Here is a 21,275-nt window from a genome sequence, read left to right as displayed (position 1 = left end):
CTCGAGTGTTTCAAGGAATAAGATATGTATTGGAGCTAAGCTACTCGTGAGGTAACCGCTATTCGTCTAAGCGCGTTTTCATGAGTCATATTACTGCACCTTCAATTTTGATTATCTCGAAATTTATATATATATATATGAAATAACAAATGCAAAAAAAGGTATTCCTCAAAATTTGTCAAGGAATGCCGTGTATTAATCCAGTGCGTTTTATAACGCACACCCTGTTTACAATTAGACGACATTCAACAAGAAAACCTGACTTCAAGCATACAAAAAAAAAAGATAAGATGAAACTTATATATGTATATTTTGGTTTATTATGTTTTATGGTATTTATCCATGAATTAAAGCGGTCGTTTGAATTTTGGAATGTCCTTATATAACTCTTTTATAACTGTCAAGTGTCAGAAATTTTATATTACTAATCTATAGTGAAGTAGTCAATTATAATGTGAGAGTGTGTTTATGTATGAATGGTAATTATATTTAAGTTAAATAGCATTGACTTTCTTTGATGACAAATAATTAACTGATTCTAGTATTGCCTTAATTTTCTATTGTATGTATTTAACATTGATAAAATTTAATTTTTTTTTAACAACAAGAAATTTCTCTGATAAAAAATAGGGAGAAATACAATACTTATAAGTTAAATATGTAAAAATAAATTAAGTTCTTTTCCTATGATTATTATTGTACTACATCCTAATAAATGAATACTGAGTAACAAAAGAAGCACTTTGTACGGCCTGCAGTAGCTTGACGAGCACGAAGAAAAAGTAAATGCATTATCAAAGTGTCATTATTTAACCGTGGACTTCGTTCACATTTGAAATAATATTAATTTTCTTTTAAAATCTATAATCGATAATAATATTTAATCTTTGGGTCTGCAATTATAATCGGTGCAGTCAGTAATTATCATCTGTTCTGATAATTACTTTGATAAATCTGTATTCCGAAATATGATATTTTAAGCCTGCAATAATTGTTTCACCTATGGGACACAAAAGCTTGCTAATATCTACAGATAAAATAGTATTATATAAATTTCTAATCTTAATCACGCATCTCTAAATTTTACATTATTTCATATTTATCCTGCATTCATTAATGGCAGCTTAAATTAATGTACTGTTTCTTTCTCTTACTCGTTGCAAGTCCCCTGGAATTCTCGTCAACGAACTAGTAAAACTGACAACGTGCAAAATTATGAATTTGCACGTAAATCCTTTTTATGAATAATATCTTAGTTATCGTTAATGCCATAATGTCCTGTAGTACCTGAGAAAATGCTTTCGAGCAAACGTCCATTTTGTTTACGTATTTGAAACAATTAATGGACTTCACAAGCTACAGCTTTTCCCCATAATTATTTATCAATGAAAACTCGATATCTTTCTCGCTACGACTGTGACGGCCAAATTTTTTGAGTAATAATTTTAATTAAATTTTCAAAAAATCCATTTTTTCCACTGGTTCCTTGTGTAGGATCAATCACTTTTGCTTTCTTGCATATCAGTTCCTTATCAGAAGGTATCACGTCAGATAACAATTCCAAGTACGTATCCAACGGGCAAAGTACATCGCATCCCGGAATTGTTTGCTCTTTTAATGATGACGGAATACCAGTATAATATAAAATCTGTTTAACAAAAAGATATAATGAGTATTTGATTAATTGCATAATACTGACACTGTACAGACTATTTTCGGACGTACCCTAACGTAATAGGTACTATTAAGCTCTAAAAGCTCGAATATTTGGGCACTAGAGTATTCAGGAACATGAGGTAAATAAACACCAAGTGTCTGTTGAACAGCAGCGATATTTGTTTCGTGCCCACTATATAAAAATATCTTGCGACCTTTCTCAAGACTGCCATCAGCGGAAGCGGCCATATCTTCACTGATCTTGCGCACGAGCATTCCTGTCAAGTAATAAATTATTTATCAAAAAGAATCCTAAGATTTTTTATGAAAATTTTTTAAAAAATTATTCTCACCTCCATTGAGCCTCTTCAATGCTGTGTTATAACTAATAATATCATACTCAAGAACAGTGCCATCGAAAAGATCTCCATGGGGGAAAATATCATTCGCCCAATCTGGTAGTGTAAGATCCATTGAAGATTCAGCCATGAAAGTATGATAGAGGTAATAAAGATCTACAGAGTTGCTAATCTTTTTTCCGGTCAATAATGTCAAGTTTTTCATTAAATCATCAAAAACGGAAACCTTCTTTCTTACTTCTGGTGTCTTCTTCACCCTTTCGTATTCCGCCAAATACCTGAGGAAATAAAATCAGTTTGAAAGAAAATTCGAATTATTTCTTTCTTTCGCGTTTTAGTCATATATCGCATGCATTATATATTATTTTCATTGATTACAGCGGACATTCCTCAGGTACAAGAAGATTATCGAACTCCTCGACTACATAAGAAAATGGTATTGGTTGCCATGGTAATTCGTTATTCCACTTCTGAATACCTTCCGGTGGATATAAACTACTAAGTACCAACTGCAAAGACATTTTAGTCCTGTCGTAATCCGTACTACGAGCTTTAATAGCCGAGGGTATGTAGGTGGAACCAAGGAACTTCGAATATCGAAGTCTTAAAACTTCACCCAAACTGAATTCCCGCCGTTTTCCATTCTGAAAATTGAAATACATTCTAGTTTCTAGGTTTTTTCTATTGCTTCCAGAGAAGACTTCAATGCTGGACAAGATGTACGCGAACAATGTATTTTTATGGAGCCATATAAATGAAAATTTTTCAATAAACTGCACTAAATTATAAAAGCATTGTTTGTTTTGTCACCTTGAATTATGAATTAGAAAAAGTTGAAAGAAATCTTTGGAAATTTTCGTATTTATCTTGTACTTGGCAATATTTATATGCATCTGATGTTCCATGATAATTAGGAAGACGCTTTAATGATTTTCGAAAATTGATTCATTGATTGTACAATCTTTTTATAGTTTTACTCACATTAGTCAATTGTCCTAGACCCATGGGATAGAAGGTACAGTTGACGTATGGATCTTTAGGATACATTTCTAAACCATTGTTATCGGGTGCTCGATCACCGTGTCTAAATACCTGCGGATTTGTTATATAATAAATAGAATATTGATTGATCAATTTTACATTGTTAATTGTGATTATTGGACTTACCACGCTGACGAGTCGAAGCTCTGGCTCGATTGCTATGACGGTTGTGATTAAGCTAACGACTAGAATAATTGACCGAGAACCAAGGAGATTGTTACTCGTCAACATCATGTCTGATACAGTCGTCCCACGAATTCTGAAATTTTGAAAAATCAATATTCGTATATTATCAGAATTTGAAAATTAAAAATCACTCTCATCGAACACGTTCAACTCTCCCCTAAGTATCTTACTCTTAATTACTACCAATTACGACGAGTTAGAAAATATTATACCAACAGGGTATTTGAGTGTGATAAATTTGCTAAAAAATTTTCTTGTACTTCAAGTTTTCAAAAATTAGTCAATTCGACCTCGCGAAGTATAATTTAGCTGTTACCCAGTATGGCTATTGTTTTTGTGCTAAAGCTTATCGCATGCAAATTCATTCTATGTGGAACGCTTATCCGATAACAAATTTTGCCGGAAGCATTAGAGTAGGAAGTTGCTTCAGATAAAAAAAAAATTGAAAAAAAATTCATCAGTCGTTCAAAGTATCATCGCAATCCAGCATCCACTAATGTAGCTGTACCAGAGAATCTATAAGTTACAATAATTGGTATAAAGTGTACGATGAACAACAATCTTTCATCAAAGCCACATAAAAGTGCAATTAAATTACCCTGTTGTGCAATAGATGGAAAATACGATAATTCTTTAATAAATTGTACGACGTACAATCTGCAGCTTTTTATTAAATCATAAATTTGGATTACGTATAAAAGGCAACGCAATACTCGCACCATACCGTATCAATTATTCCGATATCAATTTCGCCGAGGCGACTTTTATATTTGACCGTGAAATTAAAAACAGCTGATATCTTGCGCAATCCCATTTACCAGTAAGATTCTCGAATCTGTTATGAGTAATGACTATAGTTTTGTAAATCATAAAATATACGAGTAACGATTGAGTGATAAGACGTAGGAATTTAAAACATTTTTAAATCCCTCATCGACCGTAACGTCTTATAAGTACTGACACTTTTATTATAACGAATAAAAAATGTGGTTTACGAACTCACAAGTATTTCCACCAGTTATGAAACGTAGAGCAAAAAAGAATATTACGTGCCATACTTTTTATGTCAAGTAATAAAATAAAATGACTACCGTAAAATCGTGAGTACTTTCAACTCTACGTAAAGTAGTAACTATATCAACTGGTTAGTATAGTGCTAATAAATATAAATAATAGCCTCGTAAAGATCTCCTCTTCGTAACTCTGTGTTCGTATCATTAAATAAAATTGAAAATCAAACACCTTGACTCGTAAAAGCTTCTAAGATAAAAACATTAATAAGCACAAAATAAAATTGCACGATCCTACGCTCCAAAGACGTAGCTGCTTCGAGCAATAAAATATTTCCAAACCGTCGATATTAATTTTTTGAGGGTGTAAATAAGTTTCAAACGTCACTGTACGCAATGCCCAAGTCATAATATGTACTATGAAAATATTGAATCATTAAGTATAAAATGTCCCATTTCGAAATGAAAGTACTTGAGGTAATCGAACATTTCATACTTAATGATCTAACATATTACCGACACAAGGTACTCTACTGTGATATTATTAGTGTAAATACAATCGAATCATCTGATAAACGTGAAGTACTCACCGAAGAGACTGAAAGAAGAAGACAAAATCGATTTCCGGTGAGGAATGAAAGATCGGAAACCGAAGACCGTCGAAGTGGCCCGACTAGTGTCTCGATGACAGTTTGGTCAGTTCTGGCGACGCTCGTGAATATTATAGGGGACCTTATCAGACCTCCTCGTGTCCCAGCCCCTACTAGACACCCTCCTTGACAGTCTTGTAAACTGACTCGGTGACTGTCAGTATGACAGGAAGTGTTACAGCATGACGAGGTTCGCGAATGAATTCGGATTCCAAACGGGACTTCCTAGTCCCTACTGAAATCTTCAAGATTCGTAAGTTCCGCCAGCCACTCGGTGGGCCAATGATGTCTCTATGAGGAACGACCAATGAAATATATTCTACACTGAACTAGTGCACCGGGAGAGACAAGATAGCAGACAGCTTCGCATTGCGACTCGTTTCCTTCGGAGGAAAATTCATCCCATTCACCAGGCAGGACTAACTCCCGGTAGGTGGGAGTAGATTGGCTGGTTGGTTATGTTCGGAACGACTTAACCTAGTTAATAGATATTTCAATAAATAATTCTTCATTCAGGAACGTTTTGACTAGATTTTTGGAACTCATGGTGGCGATGATTTACGTGTTGGACACCTGTGTGAATTATGGCGAACTATTTTGAGTGAGTCAATTTATCAGCTGTTTATTTGTATACCTATACAACTGATTACAATTATGATTAATATATTAAGCATTTATTATAGAAATTTTCGAATTTCCTGATTTTTTCCTTGTCGTATGTGTCACGTGCTTCCTTCGGAATTAGGCGTAACATGTGGTGATAGTAATACAAAAAGCCAAAATGAAGCCTCTTGTAATTTTAGTAATTATTATCGTAATAACGTTTGCTTGCTGTTGTTGCGTGAAAACTTTAGCGACTAGTGATAATGGTTCGTTCACGTTAAATTATCAATCATTCGGTGACCTGATGCAAATTGAAACGATTAGACATATAATATAATACATAAAACATGCGTGAGTCGGGTTTATTATTCATGTTGGTTGTAGTAGGGTAAACTAACGAAAAGAAGGCCATACAATCAGTGTTATAACGCGGAACCACCCGTCGACAGAAAGTTTGGCTTTGATAACTTAAAATTATCGAAAAACGTGGTCACGGTGTTTGCTAATTTTTATTTTTACACTGGTTTTTATTAACGAAAAGCAACGATATACACTACTTCGTATCGACGATGAAATTTAATTTTGTATATTCATATATACAGTTTATGATAAAACATGAGCTTTAATCGATATTTGTGCAATCGAAGAAAAACTATCTCTGCACCTCCGCTTGTTACGAAATCACGGACAGCATGTAGCTACGTAAAATATATTATTACTCTGTGAAATCTTGGTTATATATTAAAGTGAACTGAATCGTTTCGAAACAGTTGCCATATATAGGTATATAAACACAATATACTGAGAAATACCACTATCGCTAGTTCGAACTTGCCAAATATCTATGTCAATATTTACTTACGAGTGTCAATGCACTAACAATTGAATTCATTGAGTAGTTGATTATATTTTACATAATGAAATACTACTATCAATGAATTTTTTTTTATACTTTCCTACGAGTCGCATTGAAACGCCGGTATCCCGTAACAGATGATCGATCGAATCAAATTAAATATAATTAGCATATCATCAGCCGGAAAAGTTATATCGTAACTGAGAGAATCGATTATATAATTAAATTTATCACCATTGAAAATTCACGTTGACCTTGCATGAGTATATTTGATAAGATACATTTGGATAGTTCCAATGTAATTAACTAATTATTCTTTCATTTTCATATCTACAGCCTGAAGCAAAACGTGATGGTCTCATGATATTCATACGAGCAAGAAGATATGACGCACGTTAGTGCGATATGACGTGCTTCCTGAACAAGGAAACCGTAATTGATGGGAACGGTTATTGAAATTTTCCCCGAAGGCGAAAATATCTAATTGGAAAAACATTGTCAAATTTCACCTGGAGGGAATCCCGTACCGTACAGAAAACATTGAAAAGACAACCGTTCCGTGTAATGAGTACGACAGTCATTAGAGTCGCCAAGTCATCAACTCCAATTCATTTAAAAATCATGACTTATGTACTACACTCAATTATCTTGGTCAACAGTTTTTAACTTTGTCATGGAATAAATAATTGGTCAATCAACGGTGCGAAAGTAAAATAAAAAATGTTCTTAGGTAAATACAAGTACTCTTCTTTAGCTAGGTGTCATTTGCAAAGCCATTAATAAGAATGATAAATAACTGAAATTACACTATGTATAATAAGTCTAGTTTACAATCAATCAATTCGAATAGATGAAAATTAATGAAGATTATTAAATGGACAACCTAAGAAAGTATACAGAACCGTATTACGCACGGCTGTATTGTTATATTTAATTTAAATGTACATGTGCATATCAATGTAGAGTTTTATCAATGGCGCCAAAGCTGCTTAAATGATTCTTAACGAATCTGGAATTCGACCCATTCTCCAGATCATTATATGACGAATATTGTCTGTGTACTAATAATAATTACAAATACGATGACATACTCACTGACGACCTCTGATATTTTTATGTTTTCGCATTTATTTTGCTTTTAAGTACCTAGCGACTAATTAAAGACATTTCACCATGTATCCTTTCTTATGCTTCTTTTTATCACAAAGTAATCACCGTTGCGTACAAACTTCATTAAAACATTGGTACAGGCGTTGCAATACTGTTTTTGCTGTTGACCTCGGTGTTATTTTTACTGGAAATCACACAAGTTCACGGCGTAACTAAATCTCTAACATTAAATCCACTTGAAATTACATGGCGACTGTCATAATTAATTTGCACTGACGCATCATGTGCGCATTGATTTATATCATCAATTGCACGACTGCAAGGTGTGCAGAGTTTGCTGATTGTGCATGAATATGACGCGTTGTATTATGCAGTCATTGTATACTTGGTTCTTTGTATAAATACAATTGAATTTTGTACGATCCATAGGTTCCATATGATCTGTACAATAATATTATAATTTTCTTTTTTTTTCTCTCATAGGAATAGCATAAAAAAGTTATACAACACTGTATCTGCGTAATTATTGTAAATAGCATTTAGAATCTTATGCAGTGCAAAATGTATCTGAATGTTTTATGCAGTATTTCATTAATTAAAATTAATTAATCGATTCCTGCAATTGTACTGGACATTTTTTACACTGCATATTATGTAGCTGAAATTATGTATGGTTAGTAAAATGTATACGAGGTTATATAGAGTTTTAATAGAGAATATATTCAAGTGACAGAGATAGTCACGTGTTGCATAACGGATGTACGACGGTTGTTCCTGCCTTAATTATGAATAAATCCGTGTACGACTTGTAATATCAATTCAGTGGCTCAGAGACTGATAAGACAACCATATCTCTACAGGGGCTATGTGACAACTCTGCTGTACTACTCGTGACTAGTCTGCTATTAGAAAATTTGTGAAATTTAGTAGACAGAAAAGTTTTAAAGTGGATTCTGTTATTTGAGATATGAAATTAATTATTTGCGATTATTTGTGCTCATTGTTAGATAAAATTTTAATGACCGTTCTAAACGTACTTTTATTTTTCATTGTCATAATTTATGAAATTTATTTTTTTCAATTTATGCGCGATTTTGTAAAGCTAAGTTTAAACGCTTAATAGTTATAATGTTCTTTAAAGTCGGTATTGTACTCATTATCTCTTTAACAACCATTTTGGCTGTACAAGAATTGCAAATGATTCATGTGGTGAGTATTCAATTCGTGATATACAATTTTATTAATATATTAACATTTTCATATTTTTATAATAATTATAAATCATTCTTTATTTTAGGTGTATATGCATCAGCCTGCAACTCCTGTGATAAGAGTGGATGATTCAATAACCAGTTCTTCGGAGAGTCCTAGCTATATTTTGGACACTAATGAAACTATGGACATGACTAATGTAAGATTTAATATTGTATATATATATATATATGTATTATAATTGCGTAAAAAATTAATTACGATCATTTCAGAAAGAGAAACTCATCATGTATAATTTGGGTATTTATTTACGTAAAAAGTATGGTGAATTCCTCGGCGATATTTATATGCCTACTATATCAAAAACAATAACGTCAGATAGCAGTTTTTCGAAAATTTCTGCACTTCTGGTGAACGCCGCTCTCTGGCCACCAGTTGGCATCCAACGTTGGAAGGAAGATCTGAACTGGCAGCCGGTTTCAATCTGTATGATATAATAATTTCTATTAATTCTTATCGCAGCTACTAATACCAGTTACAATCTCGTATTTACAGCTTATGAACAAAAATGGAATGATACCTTGATGCTAGGAAGGTTATGTCCAAACTTTATAACGGAAAAGGACAAAGTCGATAAATCTAGTCGAGCCGAATACGTTGTCCAAAATTTGTCACAGCTTTTTAACTATTTGCGCGAAGAGACTAAATTTACGGTGGAAACTATCTCGGACGTAGCTGCTCTTTACAAAATTCTTCGGACCAATGTATTATTATTATTATTACTTTTCAATAATGATACTACTGTGCTTACTCAAGATCATTAATATCTGTTAATATTGTTTAGGTCAAGCGAAGCGTTACACTTCCTGCCTGGAGCGACGATATATTTCCTAATGGCCACATGTTGACCTTGATGGAAGTTGATTATGAATTACTTGGTAAAACTAATTTACAACGACAACTGAACGGTGGTGTTCTCTTGAAAAAAATCATTTTAGACACCATTGCTTATATGAGTGGAGATAACAATACAAAAATTTATCAGTACAGTGGTGATGACATTAATTTAATTGGTCTTTTGCACGCTATGAATATCTGGATCCCTTATGTACCTCAGGAAGGCACTGCAATTATCTTTGAGGTCTACAAAAATACGGAAAACAATGTATACGCGATAAAGGTTGTACATTTTAGTTTGCATTAGATTAATCCGATTCTATGTCACTGGTAGCATCGTGAATTTAATTATTTTTCTGATTATTTATTTTCAGATCAATACTTACTCTGGAGATATTAAAGGGAATGCTTCTTACTCATTTCCACCTACTTCTGATATATTGTATGAGGTTATACAGTTTGCACGTTTACATCAAGATTATTTGTCTCTCAATGAACAGAACCTTTGTGGTTGGGACGTCACTGGGGATGATGATGAATTTTCCAGTGACGCGATTAATGAAAATAGTTCGTCGTTATTCAATTCCAATTTTCATTTTATTATGATCATCGTCGGCTTTCATATTGTTCATTCTTACAATAAACCGTAAAGATATTAACTTATTGAATTTGATAAATACTTTGGATATTTTGTTTTTTGTACATATGTATGTTATACCGAGTTATTATGTATTTACAGACTTATTTATAATTTAATCTTGCTGTCTGATCTTAATATAGATATGCATTGCCATACTAATACTGTAATTTGTGGATAATTGTCTGCACTGGCAACTGCCAATTTTTCCAAAATGTGCATCCAAAATTCTGCTCGATTTTCATCCTGGTTTCTTGTATTCTGTTGAATTTTATTGGTTCCCCATCTTTCTTTCCACAGCTCAGTCACTGCTGGTATTCCAGTGCTGGCACTGGATTTGGTTATACGACATTCAGGAGCCATTTTTTTGTATTTTCTAAGGACTGTTTTCAAACCGTGAAAAAGAAGACAGAATCTTTCTAGGGTATTCAGTGTTTCTATGAGGTTTTGATCTTCGTCCATTCTTCTTGCGACAACGTCTGTCAAATCTTTTGATCTCATAATTAAATAATCCACAGTCTCGTGGCATATCACAAAAGAATTGCAGAATTCCAAAATAATTGATATGTGATGTTCCGAAATTGTTATCTAGGGATAATAATGTTCTATATAACTTTTAAATAATCTCGTTTTATTCGCGCGAATATACTGACCTTATTTTGACTATTTAGAATTTTTTCAAAAATTCTTTTTATCATTCGAACAGTTTCATTTTTACAGGAACTCGGTCCACTTTCCTCCTGTAGGAGATCGACTAAATTCACTATAGTCTGTACAGCCTCCTTCTCCATAGAATCTTGCCATTTCCTATATCGCGAATATGTCGTTACAATAGTCTCATTTTCAAAAACACATAAGATCTTTTTTGTGCAATGTAGCAACACGTCATTAGTATTTGAAGTCCGTAAAACATGATTAAGAGAGACAGATGATATTTTATCATGAATTCCTTTTGATTTTTTAAACGCTGGACTGTTTTTTGATTTTGAATGGTTATCCTTCTTCCTCTTAAGATATTTCTCACTATTTGGTACTGTGTTTCTTCTATTAACGTTCCTAGTATCGCTGATAACTTTATTTGGAAAATCGGTTGACTTTGATCCGATTTGTGCCTGAGGAATCATTTTCGAATTTGAAGTCGATGCAGTAAGAAACTCCGAGGGTTTTTGAATTGTCAGAAAATTATTGACTTTTTCGATTCTTAAAAGTCTACGTGCATTACTATGTGTTTTCCGAGTAGTCGCTAACTTTTCACTATCAGCAAACTGAATAGATGACAACAACAAATCTTGATCTTTTCTCAATCCCACAGACAATTCAGACATTTTTAAATCTATATTCTGGGTAATGGAATTTACGTTGAAAGTCTGAAAGCCGCTATCCTCAACATTTGCCGTTGATGTTATTTGTCTCTCCTTGCACTCCTCTCCAAAACTCATCTCAGGACTAGTCATAGGTTCTATGTATTTGTTATTAGCTCCAAGTCCAATACAATTTTTCTGAATATTCAGAAAACTGTTCATGGCTTCATTTCCAGGACTGCACTGAAAATTTGTCTCCTCGTCGTCTGTATTATTCTCCAAGTTGTTCGCGCAGTCAATTTTAACAGCTTCTGTATCAGAAGCGACAATCAGATTGTGTTTAGCATTACTCAAAAAGTCAATGCTATTTTGAGTATGGAATGACATTTCATCATCCAAAGCTACACTTTCGTCATCATCAAAAGTATAAGAATATGGTTGTTGGTCTCGATTATCATTAATTAAATTTTCTAACTGTTGGCCTTTTTTTAATTCACTTTTTTTGGTAGAAATCTTAAAGTTCTCTTGTACAATTGAATCTTGATTGTTAACAGTTCTCCAGTGTTTCCCTAAAACCTTTTGAATTGACCTCACTGGAACTTGTTTCATCATTGTTATGGCTGATTTAAGCCACACGATGGCTTGGATAAAACTCAGATCAGTTTTGTACTCATCTAAGGATGTTGGTGAATTATTAAAGCTGGTTCCTGATTGATCCTTGATTGTTTTCATACGATTAGCACACTTTTGACATTTTATAATATTATCTCGCCTGTGATCTATTGATCTAGTGCGATGTTGGGCATTTAACTCCAACAATAGATCATCCAAAATTGTCGAATCTGAATCCGTCAGTGACTCATCCTCGTTATCACTCGCTATTTTTTCTCCAGCTACAATATTTTTTATCAAATGAGCATGATAAATTTTTTAAATATATAAAAATAGTACCTCTATCGTTAACGTTACATAAATTTGAATCGCCGATGGAAAACATTTCACATAAATTTTTAACAATTTTGTCTCTCTCATCAGCAACAATCTTCCGGTTGATCGGATTGGTTGTATTATCCTAAATATGGATAAAAAAGATATACGCCCATAAAATAATATGCATTTCACAAGATTCAAATAAAAATAGATGTAAAAATGTACTTTCATTTTGCCACGACGTTTTGAATATATTGTGCAGCTTTTCTGCATAAGCTTTTGGAGTCTGATCTTTCGGCAATGTTCTTATCACTGCGACAGCACTTGCGATTAGAATTTTATCAAATATTGTTTGTACTAAAAGTCAAAAGGAATATATATTCTCTGTGCTTATCATTCACGTGAGAAATGTACTTACAATAAGATTTTATTTCTTTCTCGTCGTGCATTTTCTCTCGGTACACAGTTTCATCAATGTATTTGATTAGTTATTATTTACAGGTGTATCTTATTTATTAATTATTGATCACAATGATCACATTACAAAGATGGATTCAACAATTGACGCTTGTTCAGCGCGCAATGTAACAATTGATTAATATAAAAATTTAGGTTTATATTCTGTCGCTGTTTTGGCAGCCATGCAAGTTAATTTTCCCTAGAGATATATCGATAAGTATCATCTCTGACTTCACATGCTTCCGCTTTTCCGAAGTACCGGCGAGGATTTTATAAAGAAAACGCTAAAAGTGTTTACCCTTTAAACCTTTACTACGAGTACAATTTATTTCACACGAAGATGGATTCGTTACAGGCAGGAAATTTATCTGGCATTCAAAAAGACGAAATAATGGAACAGGTTAAACAACAGATTGCTGTTGCCAATGCTCAGGAACTACTCACGGTAACATTGCATAATTTTTTTTTCCTTACAGCACGATTATTCTGAATGAATCCGATATGTTTCTCCACATATTTACAGAAAATGACTGAAAAATGTTTTAAAAAATGTATCTCGAAGCCTGGCACCTCGCTGGATAGTTCCGAGCAGGTAAGCAATTCATAAATCTAAAACTAACCTCTTTATAATTTGTGTATACATACTTTCTACTTTATCTTCCAGACACTTGTATTAATTTCCTTCTAGTGAAATCAGAATTACATTTTTTAATATTTTTTTAAACAATTCTTATTGAACATCTATGTGATGCAAGTGTCGTGATAAAATAATTCATTTTGTACTTTTCATACCTGTAAATAAGGCCTATATTTCATCATATTTGTTTACAGTCTTTATTGTCTAATTACTTGTTGCTTTCTTTGATCTTTAAAGAGATTCTGTAATATCGAAATTCATTATTTGTGTTTCCAGAAATGTGTGGCAATGTGTATGGATAGATACATGGATGCTTTCAATCTAGTATCAAAGGCATATAGTAACAGACTTCAACGGGAACGCCACCGATTGTAAATAGATAGAGTCAAATGAATAAATTGTTTTGGTTGCACTGCATGTAGTTCACTAGTCAATCGAAACTACAATACTGAACATTCACCTGATTAATACGCAAGAAATTCCACCTGGTATTGAACGTTTATTCCAGTTTATGTAAATAAGAGGAGAACGTTCAACATCAATTACAATACATGTAACTACATAGCATTAGTCAATATTTGAGTGAACATTGCATTTTATTGTTAATGAGAATTGTTCAGTGTGCTCGCTGTTACATTGAGTAACAATGTATAATAGACGAAAGGCAGTTTAAGCAATTCATTAAAGATCAAAACAACTTATTATTAAGAAGTTGTAGGCCAATAATTATTAATAAATTGGAAAAAGCTATACAAACTAAACAAAGTTATTAGAAATATCTACAAGTCACAGACCATTGCATTGAGAAATAGAACTACCTTAACAGCATGAATACAAATACAGCACGGTATGAGAATTGACTTCAATATGTTAAAAAATAAATTGATTATTTACAATTAATTTGTGTCATTAATGTTAAATCTTGTTTAGCAAACCACAAAGAAAACTGCTAAATAATCCTAAATCTGTGTAAATACATTTTTTTATTCGGAATGTTGGATATTTTCATTACAATCATCTTTACAGATTACATTATAGGAACAGCGACGTCGGGTCCGCATTGCGCAAATTATTATCCAATAGCAAAGAAAACAAAAGACATGGCAATTCCAGTAGAAGTTCAAAAAGTATAGAAGTACCTATATTTTACAATATATTTGACAGTAATAGTCTATACCCCCAAGAAATGAAGATTTTATCTCACACATTGGATATCATGATGCGCAAGGCGGTCCGTTAAATTGTAATTAGTCTGTTATACGTAATAAATATACATATTGCGAAAAAATCGTGCCGCGTAGCAGCCATCAGCCTGGTACCTGCAGTATACAGAGAACTCTGATATAAACTATCAACAGATGACGAGGAATTTGTACTTTAAAACGATGTGACATTTTTCAGAGACAATATTACAGGCAAGTATAAAGATCGATAATTGACATAAAAATTGGTAATAAAAAAAAAGTAATCAAGTGTGACGCGTCCTGTTTGATCCTTTTAGAAAATACGACATAGAACCCATCTATCTAAAATTTTAATTAAACGTGACTAACTAATTTGGCTACTAAGATCGAATCGTTTAACACCCCTACCCCACCCACATACATTATTTTTAATATCTCTAAATTTTTCATGTATTTCCATTAATGTTAATTCTCAATCCTAAAACACTTTTTTTCTCTCTATACGTAACATCATTGAATTTTTGCCCCTTAAGTAGTTATGCGTCACATCGCTCACTTACCAAGCACCATGAGATTTCATGTGATTTTTCCTTCCTTTGCAAATATCTTTAAAAACGAAAAAAAGAGGCGCTTTTTTGTCACGGTACACAGGCAATTTTGTTTAGTATAAGCGACCGATTTTTCAATCCGATGGACGACAATGCCGTAGCTCGTAGAGCTTTTGAGCAGTATTTATTATTACATTATGAATAATTTTATATAGTGAATCCAAGGCGAAGCCCTTCTACCAAATGATACAGTGGTTAATCGAATGCTTAATTTACTGCTAAATTCCGCATTTCTCCTTTGCCTACAAGCAATCTCGTGTTAAAAAGGAAAGCACAAAAAAAGACACGATTAAATCGGTAGGTAAATGGAAAAGGAACAGTTGAGTTTAAAGAAAACGGATATAATCATGTACACGTGAATATAGACAAATAATAATAAAATGTCAATGGATGTAAAAGAGAGGAAAAAAAGATCTTTATAAAATAAATAACAAATACATTGAATATTGTTACATCGTATTATCCGTAAATCATAAATAATCGGAGTATGTATGTGTCTCGTAAAAACCTACAATTCCACAGTACTTATTCGCGTTACGTTTATAATAGTATATTTCATACACGCTAAAAGGCACGATATAGCTACCAATAGTTCAACGTGGTTACAACATTCATTATCTGTGATTTATCTGTGAAAAAATATTCATGAACCATTTCATTAATGACACTGGACAGGTCCGTCCAACTATTTAATTCTATCCGGTTAACCAAGAAACAATCAACTATGGCTACGCGTATCTCATTCGTTATTCCCTAATGCATATTAAGACTCCGGTGATGGCCGGACAAATTCATCATTGACCATAGCAAAGCCATCAGTATCCAAAGCCCTAAGATATGTTGTTATATCTGGTAAAAAATCCGAGCATAAGGAACGACATATAAAAACCATTGGCAGTAGTCGATTTATCATTACAGGTTAGATTGTCCCCATAATAAATGACACAAGACGGTTTCGAGAAGGACGAATAGTCAGAATACAGTTAAAGTCACGAGAGTGAACGTCATTATTATTTTTCATTCTTTTCTATTTTTTTTGCCTCTAGCAGAAATAAAACTGACCACCCTGCAATCAGTTTCCCGAGTGATACCGTAATTCATTGATGATTAGAAAAAGTGCGAGAAGCGCGAGAAAAGAGTTTTTTTTCTCTTTCACATTTTGATAAGTCGTATAGGATACGGAGCGAATCTTTTAAAGAAAAATTAAAAAAGAAAGACAAAATAAGGTACTACACACAAGATCACTCCTTAAAGCACTCTCTTACGAGCTACAGTGAAAAATACTTATTTCGTACGTACGCGTGCTTGTTGCTATTGCTAGCCAATTAGGGATAAGAATATCTTAATAACAATGGAATGTGTCTGTTTCCTACTATCTAAACTTTGTGGGAATGTTCAGTGCAGTCGTGTACTCGTTAAACTTTCATTCGTTATACTTTTTTTTTCCATTTTCCATATTTTTTTTTGTGTTATTTGATTATAAGTTCTGTATGGATAATAGACTGTAACCACGCTGATTGGCCAGGAACACACCTGTTTTAATACATGTCCTGGGGCAAATTTTAGGATTCAGACCAAGCGATTTCACATGACCTGGCGATTGTATATTAAGTAAAGCCAAGGCAATGACTCCAAGCAAATGATGCTTAGTGAGACATTATTGATTAGTCATGAAAGTTTGTCTTTGTATAAGGTATAACGGTAGGATATATTGTGATAATTGAAATTACTGCCGACAATTTCAAGTCTCCTGGAGGATTCAGAATGTTGATGTAAATTGAAGTAGTGGCTACTCGATTGGAAACAATTCGAAATTGTAGTGCGACAAAGATAAGCCTGTTTCTTTTACTTTGTTTTCTCTTAAGAAATCGCTTCGTTTGAAACTCGCCTCAGTGCGACGCAATCGTGTAGGATTATAAGATTCTACCCAAGAATGAAGATTCTTGTGTGAAGACAGCAAACTATACATTTTTTTACAAAGGATTTTGATTTGTCAAGCATCCAGTTGATCCACCTTGAATTGTACTTAGTTATTGCATCTTATTCGGGGCGTAGTACTATATTCATAATATTTCGATATTTTTCATTGTATTGGATTGCCCAAAAATCAAGGTTTGCCACTAACAATAGTACTTTTAAACGTTAAACATCTTGCGGAGATGCCGATGCAAGAAAATATATAAGCACCTAATCGCCATTTCTTTTTCTCGGACAACTTTAACTTTCATAAATAATTTTAGCTTCAAACACTTAGCACCACTGTCTTTCCAAAAAAATAATTTTATGGATTCGTACTTTTTTTTGAGGCAATCCACTGTCAGACGGATGATTTGCTGATAACGCTTACGATATCATACCAGTAACTTTAGTTAAATGAGGTAATGCACAACGTTCAGTCGTCAAATTAGACGAAGGAATTACTTTGACAAGTACAAAAAGAAAATGTCTCTACTAAAAATTCGTGCAATTAAACATAACTCTCAATTACTAACAAGCCATAATCTAACTTCATACGCACACTCACTGCCTCTCTCTCTCTCTCTCTCTCTCTCTCTCTCTCTCTCTCTCACTCTCACTCTTCCTTTCCGATCCGTAAAATATTAAACTCTCGCTTCTTACATAAATTAACTGTAAGAATAGTAATACTAGGCGCATCCACAGAATAACGTAGGAGGAATTTTGTCCAAATGAGAGTGAAGATAAATCACAAGCGATAATTCTCAACAGTACCTATAGTACGGATCAAAAGCTACGCTTGTTAAGATTTAATTACATAACGATTGGATATCTGTGATAAGAGAAAAAAATTATTAAGCCCGATTCGCGTTTTATGTCGCACACAGTGAGATTTTTTATCGTGATACAATTAGCAGATGATTACGGCTTTTTTTTTCAAGTTTTCATACATTACGCAACCATCACATTTATATTAAACGTATGTCATCTTACGCTACAAAAAATAGAAATATATGTTGATTAATCCGGTTTAAAAAAAACTGTTGTATAAAATAAGTAAAAACTCGATGCCTGCGAGATAAATGCATTCAGATTGTTTCCTTCCACGTTCTTTTGTAGCGCAACTTAATAAGTATTGAGCCACATCTGGCAGTGTATTGTCCCAATGATTATGGAGACAACATAACCGCAGGCAAGTGTCTTGTCCCTTAATAGTAAAAGACATAGACATCGTATGAACCGTCCGGCTAGGATGTAATTAATCAAGACCCGAAGAGAAAAGGAACGAAGAGAAGACTAAAAGTTGAAGTACACTTTCTAATCGTACTTAGATTAAACCTAAAATGAAATCATGAAAACTTACACCTCCTTGATATAATTCGTGGTAATTACCACAGAAAAATTCGATATTATTATTATAGTCCATTATCCCCCGATTCAGTTAGAATAATTGACGTATCCAATTACGTCAGCTGCATGGAGATATTATAAATATCCCATCAGTGCTTGTCATTGTGAGACATTACGAATTTCTAAGTTCCATGAAACCAGTGGCTTCCTTCTTCGTCAACAGCTCCTAATCACACCATCCACTATCGCACTAAGGTTTTTGGCTCTGCGAAAGAACATGCTCTACACTGCAATGTGATCACTTACGCAAGAGGTGCTACTGAGCATCTCATCCAATTCCTCGATGTCCTCACTTATGTCTTCGCTCCTAATACTCTGAGCTCGATCTTCCTTTTTATTTTGGAGCTTTGTTGGACTCTCTGCTTTGTCTGGTCCTTTCGAAGGACTCTGTTCATTAGCACTACCAGATGCTGAAGATACAAAGTCCTCTTCGTAGTTATCTACACTGTCTGTACCTGGAGTAAAGTATTTGGGTAGTTAAATAAAAATTTGACTGTAATCTTACGAACTATATATAGAATAAAAATACGCTAATCTTACCAAGTCCAATATCAATCAATTCTTTCAGATCATTTATATTAGTTTTCTTAGCATTCAGCGGTGGCAAGTCGCTAAATATTGAATTAGTTTTTGGAGTTAACGGTGGCAACTCTCCTAATAACAATTCAGTTTTGTGTACTGCGCTAACTTTTTCTTTCTTTCCGTCAATAATGATCTCGTCGAAGTATACAGTCTTGCTCAAATTATTCTCGGAACTTATTTGTTTCTTGTTTTGTACATTGTTAGCGTTTTGTATTTCTGTACTATTCATTATGTTTTGCTTAGAGGCATTCTCATTTTGATTAAGTTGCCCTTGGTCGAGTATAGATTCGTCAAATTTTATTAAGGGTTCAGTTTTGTTCAACAAATTCGTCTCGTTTAATACATTTACGTCAGTCTCTTGCGTGGCATGATTAGACACTGCGTTTTTCTCTTTTGGACTTACAGGGAGTTTATTGAAATGTATGTTATTGTTCCCTTTACTATCAATTCCGTCAGCAGCGGACATATTTTCAAAATTTAATTTATTATCCCTGAGAGAATTCTTTTCGATCTCGCAAGCGGACTTATCAGTCGAAACGTTATTCAATGCTTGTTCACTTTTCTTTTTATCTGTTATTGTCACATTTATTGGAATCTTTGGACTGGATTCTGATACGCTTTCGATTTTTTCAGAGGAATCATTGTCATTTGATAACGAAACTGAATCTTTGTGTAGTATTTTTGGAATAGTAACTTCAAACGTGGCATTAGCAAAGTTTGTTGATGTCTCAATAGACTTACTGAGCCTACTATCGCTCTGTCCATTCTGCAAAAAATATCAGATTGTTAGACCAGTTAGCTATAATACAAAAATTCTTCAGACGAATGAAAAGTACCTTCTGGGAATTATTAAAGGCACCATTTATACTGTTCTTCAGAATCTCTCCGAGCAAAGGTTCACTTGAAGTGATGCCCAATTCTTCGCATAGTTTGTTTCTTCCCATATAACTGTACTCCTTGCCAGAATAAGTTTCTGGATCATACACAGATATGGTATAATCAAGTCCAAAATATTCTAGAAACTCCCTAACTAAAGAAAATAGTAATTTTCCTTCTGAATTTGCCAGGTACTGCTTTACTGTCTTGTTCAGGAGTGGCTCAGGATTCTGTAATAAAAACACCTTTATAATTTTATATAATTATATCAAACTAAATTATATAAAATTCAGATTCGAAATAGTCTAAAAAATTTTACTACCACTTTTAATATCATTGGGTAAATTACTATTGTCAAAGGTCAAATACACCACTGTTAATAATTGATACAATGCATTTTCATACAGCTGCAAATTTAAATACTCAGACTGAAAAATTTGATATCTTATAATCTTTCATAGAAACAAATATATTATGGAATTGTTCTGTTCACTGTATTTAGAAAAACAATAAATCCCAGTTTCCTCGATTTATATTTATAGCACGAGACCAAAATATCCCAGATTCATATCCCAAAGAGCACAAAAGCTATAACAGAGGTGACTGTAAACAGGAAACAGCTTTTTTTAATTTTATTGCTGATCATAATTTTAACTCACCATCACGGACTCCTGTTCCTCGAGAGCCAAAAAGACGCTAGCCCTAAGCTCCGCCTGGAAAAGTATGCGAAAAATTATAGTAGTAAAGTACAACCGGAACCTGTGAAACTCTTAATTGCACTGACAAACGGCACGGTATAACCTATAAAAAATTTGTTTTTTGTATCATTATTCTCTCTTACCCGCACTTTCGCGAGTACACCATTATTCTCGAGGGTTTGCACCACCAGGTCCCGCAGCTCGGTATCCTCCTCCATGGAAATGTTTCCGTCTGTCATTGTTACAAATAAAAATTACCCCCGTAAACACTCAAAAGATGTAAATATTTACGCATCCCATCGCGTGCCTTCTTTTCGCGGATCCGATCAGAGTCCATCGTTCCCCGATCTAGGGGATTTCTCCTCGATCATTCCATAAATTTTAAAATTTCCCTAGACAAGAATCATGGAACGGAAA

General features: G+C 33.6%; 4 protein-coding genes across 14 annotated transcripts; 2 read left to right on the top strand and 2 right to left on the bottom strand.

Annotated features, from left to right (window-relative positions):
* Positions 1–302: 302 nt before the first annotated feature.
* On the bottom strand, positions 303–5,211 carry LOC107265012 (venom acid phosphatase Acph-1). 4 transcript variants are annotated; one of them, XM_015733936.1, is made up of 7 exons: positions 4,843–5,211; positions 3,183–3,315; positions 2,997–3,107; positions 2,394–2,659; positions 2,010–2,293; positions 1,726–1,934; positions 303–1,648 (listed from the first exon to the last, which is right to left on the bottom strand). In XM_015733936.1, exons 2-7 carry the CDS (start codon positions 3,288–3,290, stop codon positions 1,409–1,411), a joined length of 1,218 nt encoding a protein of 405 aa, XP_015589422.1. In that variant the 5' UTR covers positions 3,291–3,315; positions 4,843–5,211; the 3' UTR covers positions 303–1,408. The 4 variants fall into 4 exon arrangements, with proteins under 4 accessions (XP_015589422.1, XP_024938426.1, XP_024938424.1 ...); XM_025082658.1 differs by lacking the exon at positions 4,843–5,211 and adding an exon at positions 3,455–3,586; XM_025082656.1 differs by lacking the exon at positions 4,843–5,211 and adding an exon at positions 3,413–3,557.
* Positions 4,127–10,243, top strand: LOC107265011 (venom acid phosphatase Acph-1). 8 transcript variants are annotated; one of them, XM_015733932.2, is made up of 8 exons: positions 5,190–5,331; positions 5,434–5,503; positions 6,698–8,680; positions 8,769–8,882; positions 8,956–9,169; positions 9,239–9,447; positions 9,528–9,863; positions 9,955–10,243. In XM_015733932.2, the coding sequence occupies exons 3-8, from the start codon at positions 8,600–8,602 to the stop codon at positions 10,228–10,230; spliced, it is 1,230 nt and encodes a 409-aa protein (XP_015589418.1). In that variant the 5' UTR covers positions 5,190–5,331; positions 5,434–5,503; positions 6,698–8,599; the 3' UTR covers positions 10,231–10,243. The 8 variants fall into 8 exon arrangements, with proteins under 8 accessions (XP_024938422.1, XP_015589418.1, XP_024938423.1 ...); XM_025082655.1 differs by having other exon boundaries at positions 5,419–5,503; positions 6,698–7,091; XM_015733930.2 differs by having other exon boundaries at positions 5,419–5,503.
* Positions 10,244–10,303: 60 nt separating this feature from the next.
* LOC107265008 lies at positions 10,304–21,237 on the bottom strand. Its single transcript, XM_015733922.2, has 8 exons — positions 21,002–21,237; positions 20,820–20,873; positions 20,121–20,390; positions 19,243–20,050; positions 18,949–19,157; positions 12,470–12,590; positions 10,871–12,411; positions 10,304–10,805 (listed from the first exon to the last, which is right to left on the bottom strand). Exons 1-8 carry the CDS (start codon positions 21,095–21,097, stop codon positions 10,326–10,328), a joined length of 3,579 nt encoding a protein of 1,192 aa, XP_015589408.2. The 5' UTR covers positions 21,098–21,237; the 3' UTR covers positions 10,304–10,325.
* On the top strand, positions 13,117–14,537 carry LOC107265022 (mitochondrial import inner membrane translocase subunit Tim13). Its single transcript, XM_015733950.2, has 3 exons — positions 13,117–13,352; positions 13,431–13,499; positions 13,821–14,537. Exons 1-3 carry the CDS (start codon positions 13,248–13,250, stop codon positions 13,917–13,919), a joined length of 273 nt encoding a protein of 90 aa, XP_015589436.1. The 5' UTR covers positions 13,117–13,247; the 3' UTR covers positions 13,920–14,537.
* Positions 21,238–21,275: the final 38 nt, after the last annotated feature.

Source organism: Cephus cinctus, unplaced genomic scaffold (assembly GCF_000341935.2).
Source record: "Cephus cinctus unplaced genomic scaffold, Ccin1 Ccin1_scaffold0215, whole genome shotgun sequence".
Taxonomy (NCBI): Eukaryota; Metazoa; Arthropoda; class Insecta; order Hymenoptera; family Cephidae; genus Cephus; species Cephus cinctus.
This window is presented reverse-complemented; position numbering and strand designations above follow the sequence as displayed.